Source organism: Colius striatus, chromosome Z (genome assembly GCF_028858725.1).
Source record: "Colius striatus isolate bColStr4 chromosome Z, bColStr4.1.hap1, whole genome shotgun sequence".
NCBI classification, from domain to species: Eukaryota; Metazoa; Chordata; class Aves; order Coliiformes; family Coliidae; genus Colius; species Colius striatus.
This window is the reverse complement of record NC_084790.1, coordinates 48,285,629-48,304,894: the sequence shown is the minus strand read 5'-3', so window position 1 is coordinate 48,304,894 and position 19,266 is coordinate 48,285,629. Positions and strand designations below refer to the sequence as shown.

General features: G+C 43.5%; 1 protein-coding gene across 2 annotated transcripts in view; it reads right to left on the bottom strand.

The window, feature by feature from the left end:
• The window catches only part of SERINC5 (serine incorporator 5), a 42,500-nt gene that overhangs the window by 10,658 nt on the left and 12,576 nt on the right, over nucleotides 1-19,266 (bottom strand). Inside the window, exons 2-8 of one of the 2 annotated variants that reach the window (XM_062018692.1) lie at nucleotides 15,601-15,768; nucleotides 7,620-7,798; nucleotides 7,257-7,339; nucleotides 4,326-4,419; nucleotides 2,555-2,766; nucleotides 1,637-1,732; nucleotides 588-714 (exon numbers count right to left, since the gene is read on the bottom strand). In XM_062018692.1, the coding sequence (XP_061874676.1) occupies nucleotides 588-714; nucleotides 1,637-1,732; nucleotides 2,555-2,766; nucleotides 4,326-4,419; nucleotides 7,257-7,339; nucleotides 7,620-7,798; nucleotides 15,601-15,768 (959 nt within the window). The remainder of the gene's footprint in view (nucleotides 1-587; nucleotides 715-1,636; nucleotides 1,733-2,554; nucleotides 2,767-4,325; nucleotides 4,420-7,256; nucleotides 7,340-7,619; nucleotides 7,799-15,600; nucleotides 15,769-19,266) is intronic. The other variant, XM_062018693.1, reaches the window with a different exon arrangement.

The window sequence follows — 19,266 nt, the reverse complement described above, 5'->3', positions numbered from 1 at the left end:
CCTGGAGCATGACTTAATTTATTGATGTCTGCTGCAGTAATACAAAGTGAGCGTCACAACTATATGGGCACAAACAGATCTTTTTAGAGCCAGAGATCATTGCCAAATCCTGATGGCATCATCACTTGTTCAAAGGAAGCCCTAAAGCCCCCCAAACAGTTTTGTTTATTTTACAAGACCTCAAGGAACAGCTGTAGCCTCTACCAGGAGGCTTAAAAAAATTTCAGATAGTTTTTTTAGATGGACATAATGGCAAAGAGTTTTTCTTATAGAAAGAGTAAGCACTGAATCAAAGCCCCCTGAGACTGATTGAGACCATAGACAGATAGAAATTTTCTGCTTCCACCTCTAGATGTAAATTGCTCTATTCCATTTTAATGAAATATATGTTTCAAAAGTTATATCATCTTTTTGAACACTTGTGGCTAAAATATCTAACCATTCTGAAACTGAGTAGTATATGAACCTTCCAGCTCAGTTCTATTCCACTACTCCCTGTAACTTTGCCTGAGGCCTGCTAAAAGATTTTGTTAGTTGAACCATGACATTGCACTTCCAGTGAGGTAACTGCAAACCCCCAGACTTACCAAGAATATAAAATGCAGCCAAACAAAATGGTAGTACCCAGGCCAGTAACCAGGTTCTCATCTCTGTGCAGGCCTTGACTAAATTCAGGTACACAGATTGTGATGTTTTGATTGTTTTCATCCAGGACTTCACAAAACAAAACAAACGAACAGTTAGCAAAGCTCATTTCACTGCATTTCAAAGTAGTCTTCAGACTGAAGACTTACAGCAAAATACTTTTATGACTTCAGACATTGGGTAGGTACATTTCAGTTGTTTCCCACTATCTTTCAAAAATATTATACAGAAATAAATCCTGTAAATCTGACCTATCTGACTCTATTTTTGGCAAAACAAAATGCAACTTAATAGGGTATCTGATCATTTTATGATACTGAAATTTCTTGTTTGACCAGAGCAGACAAATAAGGAAAAAGACTGTTTGGTGAACTAAGAAATAAAAAGTTGAAGGCAAGTGTAGTGCAGCAACTACTGAAGAACAGCATCATCTCAAACAAGTGCAATGTAACTCCAAGTTCTTTCTCAGAATGTTTCCTCCCAAAACAGAAGATGAGTAGTACTCAAGATTTTGTTCCATTAGTCCACAGCTAAGGCTACCTAGCATACCAATTCTAGGGGAAAAGAAGTGATTTTAGTATCCACTCTGATGGTCAGCACCCACTAACTAGTGGAAGACCTAGGAAACTTTTGGATGGAACTGACCACTCAGCTTCTTCCAGAGGTATCCAATTTGTTCTAACTCCTTTCCCATCAGGTGACCAAACATGTTATGTAGTTAGTCAAGTCCTTTGTACAAGAGCATGCACTTGTCACACATGGGATGCTCTGATGCAACAGATCTAAGATAAGCATTAAGGTACATGGAGAGCACCAATGGCATAGTCTCTCTGCTGCACGGATTTATTTTTAGTATCTTGTCTACATAGTTCAGACCAGACCAAACCCAGCACTCCTATATCCCTGATTTTGTAAATTCAAGTTTACTACATTCGTGCTTTTAATACATAGCATGTCTAGAAGAGTTTACATGCAGCATTAGACAACTTACTAGTTTCTGGTGGCTTGCTGGATAGTGCCGAGAAAGTGAGGTACATGACGTAGCAGCTGATAACTCCTGACTGCAGCAAACCGGAATGGGGCTGGCCTTTAGAAGGAAGAGGAAATTAAGTGATTTTTGCAGATATTTTAACAAACTGAAAAATAAATTAATATCCTTTAAAGAACAGCACGTGAGTATCTTTCAGAAGACAAGAGTCTATTTTATGCTTTACTTCAAGCAATTCATAAGTCTTTGAGCCAGTTCAGATACATTTCCACCAGCATGTAAAGTGAAAAGAGTCTGCCCTTAGTTCTGACGGTCATTTTAGAACAGCATTAAAGATTCCCACATAAGCTAAGAATCAGTCCTCTGCTCTCACCAAAAGCATCAGCTTTTCCAAAAGCTATTGACAAGCTGTCACGATAGTTTTATTTGTCCATAAAATTTGCTTTGGAGTCACTCAAATGACTACTTCCAGGTCCAATGTAGGCAAGATAGTAACAGCACCCATAAAATTGACCAAAGTATGAAATAATGCTGCCAACTCCTCCAGGCCCACACTTTGCAGATGGAAAATCACAAGCAGTCAAAAGTATACGGTAAAATGGTGGTGAATGAGTATGACAGCTATTATCTCAACTACTACCACTACAGGAGTTGTATAAGCTCCACAACACATTGTCATCAGCACACAGCCTTCTTCGCAGTATGACTGCCTGATGGCACATCCAAAATGTCCCACACTTCTGGGTAGTCCTAGAAGCTGAGAGCAACTACACTTCATAGCGTAGATAAAGGCACAGGGGCAAAAGCAGAACCAGCTCTGAACTATCACGAGACTTTTTGCCCAGAATACGGCCCGTGCCTCCAGGCACATAACTGTGGCAGCAGCACCAACCCAGGAGGAGAAGAAATCAGCAGACTCACGATTCTGGACACAGGGCGATATGGCCACCAGCGACACAAAGAGGCACAGGCCACCATTGACACCGATCAGGACCTTGTTGTATGTGCAGCCCTCTGAGCGTGTGTAGAAAAGAGCCATGAGGACCAGGGCTGCCACAGCAACAGAGTACAAGACGAGAGTGACCAAGGCAAGCAAACCACTCCACATCTGCTTGTGGTTTGCACCCGCGGTCCTGTGGAGAAAGAGACAAGTGCCTTACTTTTGTCTTCCCTTCCCCCCAAAAGACAAAATTCTAACAGCCAAATAGCCTATCTCCTCAAACACAAATATAGTGCTATTTTTCTTAAGCATGTGTACATTGCTACACCAACACAGGCCCTTGGAAGGTTCCTCCCACAAAACAGAGGAAAACATTCATTAGCGTTAATGTTTATCTTCTATATTATCACATTCAGTTGTTTCTGTAATTACAACCCAGCAGTGACTCCTAGACCTCCCAATGTCAGCTGAGTACTTGGGGATTTCCTCATCAGGAACGCCAAGTGCCCCAGACTCAGCCAGCTAGCAGTGCTCTTCACACAAGGACAGCAAAGGCATATTGCTCAGCAAAGGGCCTCTCTTCTGCCCCTTGTGCCACCTTGACACCTTTACTACCCTTTTGCTCAAGAAGCCTCCACTCTATTTAGGTCTATCCCACAAGTCTACCTCAGCTAAAACATTATCCATCTTGTTTTCCTCTTCACCTCCCAAACAGCTTTTGCAAAGATCAATGATTTTTTTTTTTAGAAGTAGCAACTAAAACAGTTGTTTTGGCACAAAGGATGGTTTTCAAAGGATTTTTGAAGGGTTGGGGGAGGTTGTTTGGTGGAAGCATAACTTATTTTAAAAGAACATCTAATGTAGAGAGTGCTGAAGTAAAATGCTGCTGCTAAAAATCTTTCCTCAACAGAAAAGCAGCTACAGTAATTAGCAGTAAAAATACCTGTCATATAAGAAGATCTCATCCCTTCCTCCCTGAAAACAAGCTTCTAGCAGGACCCAAAACTTTGTTAAAACTCTTTATTAACAGTCAGCATGCTAACTAAAACAAGAGAGGACTGCAAAGGTTTGCATAGGAAGAAATGAGAGACAGAAAAGGTGGAGGTAGAGGTAAGAGTTCCTGTGTACATGTGGAAGGACAATTCAAATATTTTAAACTGATGAGAGGCTAAGGGCTAGGAAGGCAAGAGCAAATATGCTTAAGCCAGAAATGAAGTCAATGCCAAAATGAGGTATACATGGGTTGATAATGGAATTTTGCATGTTTAGACAGAAGCAAAGAAGAGGAAGAGAAAATAGCAGTTCTCACATGGAGAAAAACAAAAAGCAGATGATGCACATTGAGACAAAAAAGCAGGATTTACCAGTTTACATCACTGAATACACCTTCACAGTTACATTTTTCAACTACTCTTTCATTCTCTTGCACCACTCTGTTTCTTAGCAGATATTCTTTCATATATAATATAAGCCAAAGTAAAGTACAAGGTTTTTGCATCCCAGTACACTACTACTTATTGGAAGCTAAGCAATTCAGCTTAAGAATATATCAGCAGAGTAGAAGTGAATAAGGAGGAAACATCTCCACTGTGGAAGAAGTGGATGAAGCAAAGATGAACAGCTCTAAATATTGACATTAAAGCATCTTCTTTCAGAAATTACATCCATACTACTTTTAAATTATTTGTTACGAGAAATTTGTTCAGGAGTCCATCAGAATTCTATGCAAATAACTACTTGCCCAACACATACCAATTTTTATTCCACTTGTGTGCGAACTCAACAAGCAGGATGAGCTGAATGGCAATAAAAAGGAAACCTCCTGTTGCTCCTACATAGCGCCAGGCTGCAAGACAGAGAGGCAAAAAAATAGGTTAAACTACAGTCACCTTTCCCTTGAAATAAAATGGAATTACTGTCTATGCAGTGAAGCCATTACGTGGCTTGAATGTGTGAAGCCCACAGAGGTAGCAGGAGGAGAGAAATTTCAGATGAAAAGGCCAGCTCAGCTAACTTGAAATTAGCTCTCTGATGAATTCAGGTTGCAACCTGCTACACTTTCAAAATAAGCCTGTTAGGATATTTATCATCTTCTGTGGAAGACTGAGTTACTATATTCAGCCAGAAAATACTGAAACCTTTATTTGTGACTGGTGGGAGGGAGGTGGTTTGAAGGCATTTCACAGAAATCTAAACCCTGAAATTGCAAAGTATCAGAATCCACTACTGAAAAGAACAGTTTACTCCCTTCCAGATTCCAATACCACAGAAAAACAAAGGTGGAGCTTATCTGTTTACAAATGCTGTCTCAAGCCACTCCCAAGGAGATGAGAACACTTGGTATTCACCAACTAGTTTTAAGTTGGGTTATTTGACTTCTTAACCATTGACCTACTTACAAGGTATTAGGGTAGCTGCGTGGATACTTGATACAACAAATCTCTTATATGCAACATCAGAAGTCTCTGAGGAGAACGCAGATACCTAATTAAACGTTCAGTTGTATATCCAGCTTGTGCTGCTGTACAGTGCATAGCCTATAAACGATGTGTATAGCTGATTTCATTGAAGAAGATCAAGAAAGTGCATTAGCAAAGTCAAGCAATATCCTACCATTGTGTTTTCCTTTTGAAAAAAGCTCGTATAAGTGAGGTGGAAGAAGAGAACAGACAGGGCACATTGCCCTTAGCAGATGATGTAGAGATTATTTTTTTATTTTTACTGTACCACAAGCTCATTATTTGGAAGCAAGCAAAAATGCCATTTGTCTCGTTCTGCTGAAAGTATTGTATGCACTTGACAAATACACTGTTCTTCAAACAAACAAAACAAAAAACTTCAGAGGCTTGCATGTAAAAAATGTCCATAAAAAGCAGGCAGGAACAAGGTGTACATGTGGGAGAAGCAGAGTAGCAAAAAGCAGACCACCAATGCAGTGCATAACTAAAGAGCACTCAGGATGTCCCACTGCCACAGGCAGGACACTGCAAGATGTTTCATGGATCCATCATACATAAGATTTGCATGGTCAGCGTGGATTTAACACTACATCTCCCACAAAGCTAGTCCTTGCACATAATAATCCTCTTCCACAATTAACAATTGGCGAACACGGGAAGCATGGCAGGAGTTTGCTTTCTTTTCCTCCCAAGAAAAAAAACCAAGCAAATAGACTAAAAAAAATTCCAAAAGAGATAGCGTGACTTTCTTGGGGGGGGGGCGGGGGGGGGGAAGGGAAAACAAAATCACAAATACCCAAATCATCTCTATATCTGAAATTCAGAGGCTGACTGGATGACAGTTTAGCAGGATGCGCAGAATTCAGCTTCAGAGAGAAAAGTCAAAAGCTAACTTGCAGAAGAAAGCTTGTTATGCTGCATCTCCATGCTAGGTTAGACAGCTGTTAAGAAACTGCACTCTAGTCAGCACAGAAAGTTGTGTTTCGCCTTTTCCCCAAACACTTCAGCTCTTGACAATTTTTCACTGTGAAAAAAGGGTTGTTTGCAAAGATGACAGGCACCCTCACTTGCTCATGAGTCCAATGCACTGCATCACTACATCTTTCCAAGCCACTGATTAAGGACAAGTACACCCAGCCAACCCATGATGTCACAGAGGACAGGAACAGGGATAAGGAGTCATTCACTTCTGCAGCGTCAAGCTGAACCAGGACTGAACATACAACTAGGAAGAGCAAGACATTGAATTACAGTCATGAGTAGTTTACTTGGAGTGATTTTTACCTCCGTTTCCCAGAGCATTATGCTCACAGTATGTCTGCCCATTCTGTTATCTTCCCCCATGGTACTCCTTCCTTTTCCCTTTTCAAACATTGGCTAAATGAGGTTGGTATTAAAAACACAAGTAACCAAGCAAGTCTCAGTGGAAGCAGGCACCAGGCACAACTGCTCCTTGCCATTACTGATCCCAAGCCTTTCCATCTGCTCAGGGTCAGCAGTTTAAGGGCTTGTAAGTATCTGGCAAGCTGAAGAGCACAAACTCATCTCAGTATCATAGGATTTTTGCTCCTAGACCACAAGAGGCCTGTGAAAAGACCCCCCTACAGAGCTAATACTTAAAGATTAGGCTTAGTACCAGCAAACTGGAAATGCTTCAGTCACTGCACCATGACATGCCTCAAGAAGCCTAATTTTACTCCTCTGCATCCACACTACCAGCCTGAAAGCTAACAACATCCTAAATTCTTTTGTGGCACCGCAGCGTTCCAGGCAGCAAACACCAGCACCCAGGAGATCGCCATGTCCCTTGAGCACTGGGGCCTCTCCCGTTTGCTGCACCAGCCCCCGGCAGCAAACAGCTCCCTGCACACACCAGAATGGCACGTGGCACGCCATTACTCTGAAAAACCTCGTGTGCACCATTACAGCCCCATGCCTCTCAAAGAATTGGTGAAACAGCACCACAATGGTGTTTTTACCTACCCATTTGTCCTGCCCTGTGTCAGAAACCACCACGCTCTTTATCTCTACATTCACATAAAGACAATATACTCTTGTGCATGCAGAGCTCCTCAAAAACAGCTCCAAATCCTCCTTTTGCACCTGGACTATATGGGCTTTACTTGAAGAAATATGGTAATATTCACGTTGATCACACTTTTAGGATTTCAAACCACTCACGAAGTAGTACAGAATGAAGCAGCATAACAAAACAAGGACGTACCATTGAGGAAAGTGTCTTGATCAGGAATGAAGAAGGCCCCTGAGCACATTGCTGCCAGAAGTACAAGTTTAATGAACCAGAAGCTGGATGAGAGGATGAAGAAAAAAAAAAAAAATCAACTGGTTGTAACAGGAATTAAAGGTCTTTAAATCACATACTGTGAGAAATCTCTAAAGCCTGACAAGAGAAAAAACAGCCTTTGATGACTGATTGCCACTTTAGTTTTCATTTGACTGCATTATTTCTGACAAAAGCAGGAAAATCAGGGGGTTTTTTTTGCCTAGTATTGCACTTAACTGAAAAGCAGGTTAAACACAAACCTGTAAAGAAATGCATGAATTAAACAATCAAACAAATACTCACCCATTATGAACGTATGCTCGGCAGCTTCTGCTGCTGTCAATTTTAATGGTGAACAAACAGAAGAAAAAGAAGAAACAGGCCATTCCAAAACAGACTTTGTACACTGCAGAGTATCCCACCAACTTCTCGCACATCTCACCTGCCTGAATACCCTTGCACATCTCCTTGTAGAAGGGAATCTGGAAAGCACAACACGATACAAGCCATTAGATAGGACACAGGGCTCCTTGTAACCAAGGATACCTATGTCTATGCACCACCGACTTTTCACTGGCTTCATTTAACATCTCTAACTCTTGACACTCCTCAGCCTCCGTTTAAGGAACATACAGGAAATGTAAAATACAAGGGAGTGGTGCATTCCAGACCCTTCACTTTCAATTCCTTCTGGATACTTTGGGGTACAAATCCACTTACCTTTCTATCAGCTTGGTTGGTTTAAGCCATCCCTGCCCTATATTGCTTATCTGTTCAGCCCAGGGACCAGGGACCCTCTCCCTTCTTCCCACCTGCTTTACAGAAATGAAGTTTACGTGAGCCATACCAGTGTTTTGACCAGCTGAAGGGGCATGAGGGAGGCTGCAGGGCAGAAAGCTCTGGCTCATGCTGCCCACAGTGGAAACCAAGGCCAAAGCACACCCAAGTGGCACAGGGCTGACAACAAGTGCCCTCCTCTCCATCACAGCCTCTGAAAGGGAGTTGTGCCAGATGACCTGATTTTGTTTTATATTAACAGAAAGGCAGGAAAATTCCATCTTTCCCTTGACTCATTAAATATTTGCCTTTGAGGCCTTGCTGTCACCAGGAGGGCAAAGCAAACAGCTGCACATTTTGGCTTAAGTTTCACCAGGCAGACATGATGCTGCTCAAAAAAGCAGGTCTATGTGGCCAAGGACCCACTCCTGTGGGGTGCCTCTGTGCAGACACTGTGCCTTGCTGACAGGGAGCCATTCAGCTGCCCAGAAACACAAGCATTTAATTAGGAAACGACTGCTCACTTCAAAGAAAGGCTTCTCTGTACACTCACAGCCCTCAGATGAGGCTGGCGAGACCAGTCAAGCAACACAGCAAACCCTCTGGAGCTGATCACTGCTACCTGTACAGGTAACCGGAGGAGAGAGCAGACAGTGTGTGCCAGGGCAAAACATGCACAAATAAATACCTTAGGCAAAAGAAATGGGAATCAGGCTTCAAAAAGCATTCAGACAGGCCAGACTTTGCTTAGGGAAAATGTACAAAAATTGGGGGCAACACTATCTTTGAATATGTCAAAGAAAGTAGCAGATACAGGAGTCTCCTTTCAACAGGCAGGTCAGTAAGCAAAAACACAGCAGGGAAAGCACAAACAGGTGAGTGCAAGTGATCAGAGTTCTCAGATGGGTAGAAGGCTATCTGAGATGCAAGAAAAAATGGATAAACACATAAACTGCTGGGTTCCAGCCACCAGGCTCTGAAAGCCTGCTTCTCTCAGCTGGGTATGCAACTTCCTACCCCATGCCAGCAACCCAAACCAGTCAGGAGCTCAACAACTTTCCTAGCAGTTTCCCCAAAAGAGCAAATATTTCAGCAGCTCACAGCAACACTGAGTTGCTGTGCTAAGGGCAGCAAACCTAACTACAGCACCAAGCTGATCTTAGGTGGGCTATAACCAGCCAAGGAGACAAAAAGCAGGTCTCAACACAGTTGCATCGTATTACAAGAACAGATTTAAGCTGCGTCACTCTGAGATGCTCTTTCAGAAGCAGCTCAGAGATGAGTAGCCACTGTGTAAGAAGCTGGACCATAAATGAGTAGCTGCAGCTAACTCACATCCAAGAGTTTTTAGAGAGCTCCTGAGAAATTGTCTGGAGCATTAGTGATGCCTTCCCTGGGTCTTGAAATATCAGACTAGGTAATTGTGCCAGCATTTGAAATAACCAAATGGACAGATTGGAATAACTAAGAGACCTGTGAATGCCACAGTGATGCCAGGGCAAGCCAAAAGGCCACAGCAATGCCAGAGAAAGCAACAGAGCTATCAATTAATGCTTTCCAATTATTTGCTTAAAAAATTATCAGTCAGCAGATATTAAAAAGATTGAACTGACAATATTTCTGAGAAAATTAGGTATTTGTTTGATATAGACAATACTACTGACCAAAGAGACAGGTTTCTGTCAGATCTATACATGGTATCAAGCAGCATTTTGCTTATGAGACTTACAGAACAAAACAAAACAAATATCATGGAACTTGATTAATAGACCAGCTAATTAAAAGCAGATCTCCGGGTAATTCTACATGGCCACCGTCTTTAATTGCATAGGTTTCTGCAGGGATTTTAACAGGATTTTTTACTACATACATTCTTTTCCCCATTTAGTTATTTTCTTACAGATCTGGCTGAGAGAAAATGGATGGCTTCACAATAACAATAGCTCATGTGGCCTACAGAAGAAAAAAGAGCTTAGCCGTCATGTAGTATGCACAACATTATCCAGTAACAAGTGACGGCCCCAGGAATAGCTCTGTGGGACTGAACACCCTTTTTAGAGATTTGTGATCCTGAAGGAGTAAAACAAGAATAAAACCAAACTCTTGGGGACTCAAGCAGATAATAAACACCAGCACAATGCTGGGGACAAGGGGACTGATGTAATGAAAAGGGCATGTTTTTGTGGAAGGATGGTCTACCACTGGGAATAATTTACCAAGGCTTATGCAACCCCTCCACTGGAATTTTTTTTTTTTACTTATCTTTTTCTCTGAAACATATTCAGTTGCTGAGCACCCTGACCAGCCTGTGTGATTTACTGGGCAGTTTTGCCAGCTGGTAACATTCATGGATTAGTTATATGCTAAGTTTGACATAGCGCAATATCTACTTTTATATCTCTAAAAGCAACATAAGCTAAATTCTTTGGTCTCTGAGTAGATTACAAAGCATTCTTGCTGCAGAAACTCAGATAACATAACCGCCTTGGCTGCTGTGCAAGCAATGATGTTATCACAGCAAAGGCAGCAGCCTTCCAAGTGCAGTGAAACCTTTCGAGATGACAGCAACATCTACAAAAACAGGGACAGGCTGCCCTGAACTTGCTTTCCCCTCACTGTGAGCTGCTGGCGCCTGAAAGAAATGTAGTGAAAGAAGCAAGTCAACATGGCCTCATCACATTGACGCTTCAGCTGGCCAGGGCTTAGCCACCTCTGAGCTTGGGCCTGTCTGCAACCAAGCATGTAAATGAACGCAGGAGCATGCAGAAACAGCATCACAGGGGCAATAGGAAGAAAGTGGTGCATAGAACTGAATCTGAAGAGCCAGAAGGAGTCTGCTTTCAACTGGATGTCCTCATTCAACAGAAGGAGAATGTGGCATGCAAACTTTGCTATGTAAGCAAAGGAAGCGAAAAAACCCAGGTAAAGTGGCCTGTCTTGAGCAACTGAGAAATATAATAGAAAAAACAAAAACCAACTCAACCAAAACGCATGACATCTGGCAGCCAGGGCTAAACTCTTACCAGAAATAGAAAATGGGCACTGTGGTGGTTTTGCCTGGGCCAGGTTGTGGTAGCAGAGGTCTACAGGGGTGGCCTCTTTAAACACAGAGCTGCCAGAAGCTTCTCCTGTAGCTGACAGGATCATTGCCAGTCAATTCTAAGATGGACCCAACAGTAACAAACACCTGGCCAAGCAGTGATTTAGGTAATGCCTCTGCGAATAACATATTTGAGTTGGGGAAGAAGTTGCTGTGCAGTTGCCAAATGGCAGCAGCTGCAGCAGAGGACTGAGAATGTGAAAACATCTCTGCAGACACCAAGGACAGTGGAGAAGGAGGAGGAGGAGAGGGTTTAGGCCCTGAAAGAAATACTCTCCTGTGACCTGTGGTACAGCCCATGGTGAGGCAGCTGTGCCCCTGCAGTCCATGGAGGCCACGAGGGAGCAGAGACCCACTCGCAGCCCATGGAGGAGCCCACGCTGGAGCGGGTGGGTGCCTGAAGGAGGCTGTGACTCTGTGGGAAACTCTCCCTGGAGCAAGTTCCTGGCAGGACCTGGGAGCCCATGGGGAGAGAGGAGCCCACACCAGAGCAGGTTTGCTGTCAGGGCTTGTGATCCTGTGAGGGACCCAGGCTGGAGCAGTCTGTCCCTGAAGGACTGTTCTGCTGGTGGGTGACCCACGTTGGGGCAGGCTGTGAGGAGCTGCCCCTGTGGGAGGCCCCATACTGGAGCAGTTCTTGAGGAACTGCAGCCTGTGGGAAGAACCCATACTGGAGAATTTTATGAAGGACTGTCTCCCACGGGAGGGACCCCACAGTGTAGCAGTGGGAAGTGTGAGGAGGCCTACCCTTGAGAAGAAGTATCAGCAAAGTCCAACTGTAATGAACTGACCATAATCTCCACTGCTGGAGGGAAGGAAGGGGAGTCCTGGGAAGAAGGGGGGGTGGGGGGAGGTGTTTCAAGATTTGGTTTTATTTCTCATTTTCCCTGCTCTGTTGTGATTGTTCATTAATAAATCAAACCATTTCTCCCCAAGCTGAGTCTGTTTTACCTGTGATGCTAACTGCCGAGTGATCTCCCTGTCCTTACCTTGACTCACAAACCTCTTGTTATATTTCTCCCTTCCCTGTCCAGTTTAGGAGGGAGAGTGATAGAATGACTCCGCGGACATCTGGCACCCAGCCAGGGCTAAATCACCACAAGCATCTAGACTTAAAAATCTATTTTCTGGTATTAAATTTGGATCTTAACAGTTAAGGGCTAAGATACAAATCTGTCTGGGGAAACAAGCCTAAGAGCATACTCAGTCACATAGAACTAAAATGCTCTGATGTAGCTGACCTGGTTTTTACTGGCATTTGCTCCCCTGAAAACATCTTCATTTTTTCTTTCATTATGTACAAAAGATGTCAATATTTTAAGGGCGAAAACACTAGTTTTGAAACAGCTTTAACACTAAAAATTTAATTAAAAAATAAATCAAAACACTATTTCAACAGACAAAAACAATTATCTCCCTTCTCTCAATTATCCTCTCGAAGCTGTGAAATGCAAAGTTTTGCTTCAACAGATCATTTGTGAGTAAAGCTGTACCTGTTTTTTTTTAAAAAAAAAACCAGAACAACTGGAAAAAAGACAAAATAAGTGGATCAAGGCATAGAAGAACTTCTTCAAGCTAGGTCTTGCTTTGCATCACTTTGGAACAGAGCCAAGGCTCTAAACCATCTTGTTAACTGCATATTGGCCTGTCTTCCTATTCCCATCACCGAAGCTTTCATGTCCTGACTAATGCTGTACAGCATCTTCTGGCCTGATACACAACTCTGCTCCTCTGAAATCTACTCTACACACTACCAGAAATATTTTTCAAGTCAAAACCATCCACATCTTACCTATTCCTTCACTGCCTCTTGCTTCTTCCCCAGAGATCAGACACAAATATCTTAGTTTCTTTGCATATTTTCAGAACTTAATAATTTGGGCTTCTCTCCTCTGGTATCCCACAGGCACAGGAACAGCAACAGCTTAGGAGAGGGAGAAGGAGAGTGAAAGAAATAAAGAAAAAAAACACCTCCCTCCCTGTGCTGTTCTTAAGATTCACCACAAAATGCAATGTCCTCAAAAGGCTGCTGTTAGGTTACGAACCAAAGTTTTAAAATCATAACTCCACAGGTATCACGTCCTCCCACTGACACGTGGTTTCATCTGCCTGACAGTTTTGGAAAGAGGATCTGGAAGTTGAGTTCCCTGGGACAACGCTTCATCTTCCCAGCCATGCTGCAAGATACCAAGCAGGACTCCAGTCTTGGGCTGGTACCTGCAGAGTCTGGCACCTCAAGAACTGAAAAGCTACTCTAAACAGAGTTTTAATAGGCAGAATGCATGACCAGAAGGTTAGATAAACACAACAAAACAAATGCAAACACTCTTTTAAAGAATTTGTGTAAAACATCCCTTAAGAGAGGCACCGTTTGCTGTTGGACGTAGCACTACAATAAATACTTTCAGAACTGCTTTAGACTTGGGAATCTATAGCAAATTGACCAAAAAAATTCCTCTCCCTGACAAGCGAGAGATTCCTTTGACCAGCACCAGTATCTGAACTCAAAACGGGTAAAGCAGACACAGAATTCCCTGCCAAGATCACAGCTCCAGAAAGCATTGCACTAAAATTTAATATTTTTAAATTTTATTTTAATAAAAAACCTAAAATATCTAAGTTCTGCCTTCTCCACAGAAAGGGAGTGTGAGGTCCAAGAAGCATCATGCAAAGTGTTGCCTTATAATCTGGCTTCTGGAGCTATCAGTGCTACATGACTCAGACAAAAGCAAAAGAATCACTATGTGCCCAGCCCTTTCAAAACACAGCTCATCACTGGGAAGCTGAGACTGGTTAGTCTGAATAAATATTTTGGAGGTGCACTCCATTACAACTGGAATGAATTAGTTTCAGGAGGTATTTGAGCATTTAACAGTCCCAAACATAATTATTAAATTATGGTCCATTTCCCATTAAAAGACATCAAATGTTCTAAATTAAGAGGGCGATTATCTTTCCCCTTCACGCTAACAGCTTCTCTTTGTGTCATTCCTTCCCACACTGAGCTTTCAAGACTATGAACTGGAAAAGAAATTTGGCAATACTGAAAAGCATGTTGTTGAAGACTTCTTGAATCACTTTTCTGCTGGATAAAGAGTGAGCATTTTTTGTTAGGGGTACAAGCTGCATTAAAACCGCACTACGGATGGAAAATGACTTTATGAAATTTGGACATGAGCACACAAGTCACCTCCCACACACTCGCTTTCCTTTGGTTATTCCCTTTATTGCCAAGCTAAGCATCTAGTAAGTCAAAGTAATTCCTGGCAAGCAATTTCAGCACGCACACGATGAAGAGGTTTTAAGCTGCGGCTCACCAGGCAAGCATCAAATCTCCAACTGGGTGCTCATACAGGACTGTCAGCAACTTCTGCTGGCCAGGGGTAAGAAGCAACTGGTTAAATGAGGAAACAGTCTTAACTCTGCACCCACGGGCACTCTCTTTTGGGAGAATAACACAGAACCAACTAGATGCCCACAGCAAGGAAAGTCTTCCAAACCTCCAGGGCAAGCATATGCACAACTTTGAAGCAGGTCTGATGCTGAGCTTGGTGCAGAAATTCAATATTTAAGAATTAAGCAATCTTACCATCGTTTCCTCTACTTAAAGACAGGCTACTTTTCTTGCAGTTTGTAGAGGATAAGAGATAGGATTCATGCTACTGAGCTACTTAGGATACTTGGCTAGCTTAAGAAACCAAACCAAAGATGTGGTACAACAGGTCTAGTGTGTGACCACCAACAGGCTAGTGAGCATTTAGCTCAGGAAAGTTACATGAAGACTCTGAAAGAAACCGGAGTTTAAAAATCTAGCTTTAGTTACAGCTTCTTTTATGCTTTTGAAGCTTTTTAATTAAAAAGGCAATTAGAGATGAACAACAGCTGCTGCAGTTAGAGGCCACATGAACACAATGACTCAACACACACCGAAAAAATGCCCATGTAAAGGATCCTATAGAGCACTGTACACTGCAGTAGCCTGTCACACAGCACCAACAACACAGAACTAAAATTATAAATGCAATGCTTGAATAGTCATTTTCTAGTTTGCTGCTTCTGCCACAAAACAAGTTGCCAGACACAAACTCAATGTTGGACTGAACTGATTTGTTCTCCCATAACACGTTTCCTAACAGCCCAACAGCCTCTAGTGACACTACCTGTGCAGCAAACCTGAGATGAGTTCACTGCAGTGGGTTTCTGCAACACAAAAGAGGAAGGCTGCTAGTCCTGTGATCCTTGACTCTTCCTGCTGTGAAATACACTTAAAGAGTGAGCAATTAACAGAAGAGGCTGAGCAGGGAAAACCACCCACCTCTTCTGAAGGAGCACCCCAATGCATAAAGAGCTGTGGAAGCAGCCCCATATCCTTCCAGGGGCAGCAGTGAGGTTATCTCTCTTACTTACGTGCGTTTTCATTTTGTTAGCTACTGTTGTTGACATCATGATGCAACAGATTATAGTCACCAGGATGAAGTAAAGCGCATACATGAAGCGGGTGCTGGTTGACTGTTTTATCTTAGGGCAACATTTGCAACACAAGGAACAGGCAGCAGTACCACAGCAGCAGGCCAACTGAAAAGTAAGACAAAAAACACAAGTCATTCCATCACTGCTTTTAGGTCTCTGTTATAAAACTCAGACAATGACTTGTCTGGGAAACTTCCCGTACAGTCCAGAATTTCTTGAGTCCCCTCCTCTCAGCTAAGAGGTATTTAAGTGAAAGCAGACTGCCTTGTTTATCAAAAATCACTAGGTTTAAGCAAATCGGTTTCTAGCTTTCCCATACTCTGAGGATAAGAGTGAAGAGGATGAGGTGGAACTACTCCTGATTTCTCTGCTATCTCTGTGCAGCTCACAGTCCCGACACTTTTCACCCAGCAGAACAGGCACTGCAATAGTAAGGCTCTAATTCCTGCAATCATAGAATGGTAGGGGTTGGAAGGGACCTTTAGAGATCATCTAGTCCAACTCCCCTGCAGAAGCAGGGTCACTTAGATCAGGTCGCATAGGAACATGTCCAGGCGGGTCTTGAAGACTTCCAAGGAAGGAGACTCCACAACCCCTCTGGGCAGCCTGTGCCAGGGCTCCATCACCCTCACAGTGAAAGAGTTTTTTCTTATGTTTAAGTGGAACTTTTTGTGTTCCAGCTTCATCCCATTACCCCTTGTCCTGTTGCTATCTATTACAGAAAAAAGGGATGGCCCAACCTCCTGACACCCACCATTTAGATATTTGTAAATGTTAATAAGATCTCCCCTCAGTCTCCTCTTTTCCAGACTAAACAGCCCCAGTTCCCGCAGCCTTTCCTCGTATGAAAGATGTTCCAGTCCCCCGATTATCTTGGTGGCCCTGCGCTGGACTCTCTCCAGAAGTTCTCTGTCCCTCTTGAGCTGAGGAGCCCAGAACTGGACACAGGACTCCAGATGAGGCCTCACCAGGGCAGAGTAGAGGGGGAATAGAATCTCCCTTGACCTGCCGGCTACACTCTTCTTGATGCATCCCAGGATGCCATTGGCCTTCTTGGCCACGAGGGCACATTGCTGGCTCATATTTAATTTATTATCAATCAGGACTCCCAGGTCTCTCTCTGCAGAGCTGCTCTTCAGCAGTTTGACCCCCAGCCTGTACTGGTGCATGGGGCTGCTCCTTGCCAGATGCAGGACTCTGTACTTGTCCTTATTGAACCTCATCAGGTTCCTCTCTGCCCAACTCTCAAGCCAGTTGAGATCCCGCTGAATGGCAGCGCAGCCTTCTGGGGAATCAGCCAGTCCTCCCAGTTTGGTGTCATTAAGGAACTTGCTGAGGGTACACTCTGTCCCCTCATCCAGGTCGTTGATGAAGATGTTGAACAAGACTGGCCCCAGAACCCATCCCCGTGGAACTCCACTGGCCACAGGCCTCCAACTCAATTCTGTGCCATTGATCACCACCTTCTGAGCTCTGTCATTCAGCCAGCTCTCGATCCACCTCACTGTCCACTCATCCAAGCCACACTGCCTGAGCTTTCTGATGAGGATGTTATGGGAGACAGTGTCACAAGCCTTGCTGAAGTCAAGGTAGATGACATCCACTGCTCTCCCCTCATCTAGCCAGCTGGTTATGCACTCATAGAAGGCTATCAGGTTGGTCAAACAGGATTTCCCCTTGGTGAAGCCATGTTGACTCCCCTTGATAACCATCTTATCCTTCATATGTTCAGTGATAACATTCAGGATGAGTTGTTCCATCACTTTTGCAGGGATGGAGGTGAGGCTGACCGGCCTGTGGTTTCCTGGGTCATCCTTCCTTCCCTTTTTGAAGACTGGAGCGACACTGGCCATTCTCCAGTCCTCAGGCACCTCACCTGTCCTCCATGATTGTTCGAAAATGATAGAGAGAGGCTTAGCAATCACCTCAGCCAGCTCCCTCGGCACTCTAGGATGCATCCCATCAGGACTCATTGACTTATGAACATTAAGCTTGGCCAACAAGTCTTTAACCTCTTCCTCTTCCACCCATGGCAAGTCCTCTGGGGTCCAGCCCATCCTGTTATCCTTGCCGGACTGGGCTTCCCGAGGGCTGGCCTTGGCTGTAAAGACTGAAGCAAAGAAGACATTCAGTAGTTCAGCCTTCTCTGCATCCTCAGACACCAGGGCACCCTCACTGTTTAGCAGCGGGCCCACATTCCCCCTCACCATCCTTCTGCTGCTGATGTACTTGAAAAATGCCTTATTGCTGTCCTTAACTTCCCTGGCTAAATTTAATCCTAGAAGGGCTCTAGCCTTCCGAGCTGCACCCCTGCATGCCCTGGCAATGTTCCTATACTCTTCCCAAGAAGCCAGCCCGTTTCCACCTCTCATAGATGGCTGCTTTCTGCCTGAGTTGTCCCAGCAGATCCTTGCTCATCCATGGAGGTCTCCTATCTCCTTTTCCTCCTTTCTTGCGCATTGGGACACACTGATCCCGGGCTTGGAGGAATTGGTGCTTGAAGATTGACCAGCTCTCATTGGTACCTCTGTCTTCTAGAATCATATTCCATGAGATCCATCCAAGTAGATGGAAATACATCGTCCTTTTTAAGGTGCCCCTCCCGGTACACATACGGACAAAAAAAAAGATGGGGTTTTCTTCTACAGAACTATTAATGCTGCTAAAGACTTTAAGCAAACTAAAGGAGGGAGGAAAAACTGTTTAAGCCGCATTTGGGGACATTTGTGCTGAAAGCTTTATAAACAGACAATAGCTACAAAAAAAACCCAACCCTGAAACAAACTCAAACCAACAAACAAAAAAGCCTACAATCACATTTCTAAACATTTTGGGCAGTAGAGAAAGAATCTGGAAATACTTGGCTTACTGCAAACAAAGCAAAAGATATCTGATCTCTAAGGACCCAAAATGCAATGGCATCATTTTGCACTGAAGAAAGCCTGAGAAGGAATGCAACTTCAGAGTTATTTACACACTATTTGGAAAGACAAAAGTGGTAGTTCCACAGGCAAGATGGCAAGGGGAAAAGCAGTCCACCTTGGCAATACCACGAACTGATGCTTTAGCTGACACTGTCTCCAATGTTTCAATGTTAATAGAGACAGAATTCCTTGTCTATCTTAGTTTTCTACCTGCAACTGAGGATCCACCAAAATTAAAATCGAGCAGCAGAGCAAAAAGCACATAACTGCCTCATTCATCGGGAAATAAGGTACTGAATAAATCCTTAAAGGGATCTAGCACGATGCTTATATTTCCTTGCTGTCAACAGTATCATTAACTGGACTCACCTTCTCTGCCTTCTACTTTTAGAAAAGTCCTATGTAAAAATATAAGCCTTATTCTTACACATAAGGTAGCACTGTCCTTGGCCAGGCCCCTCCTTGCAATAGGTGGCAGCTTCATCTATGTTCCATGCTTAACCCAGGAGTCCATGACCACAGTGCCTCTCTCAAAAGCAGATCCATTACCTGGTGTGCAACTCACCAACAACTACACGCTCAGAAGAGACAGGCTCGGTGGTTTCCCACAAATCAAGCGCACTCAACAGAACCTTACACAGTAAAAACTGCACAGCTGGTAATACTGATTGGTTAGTAA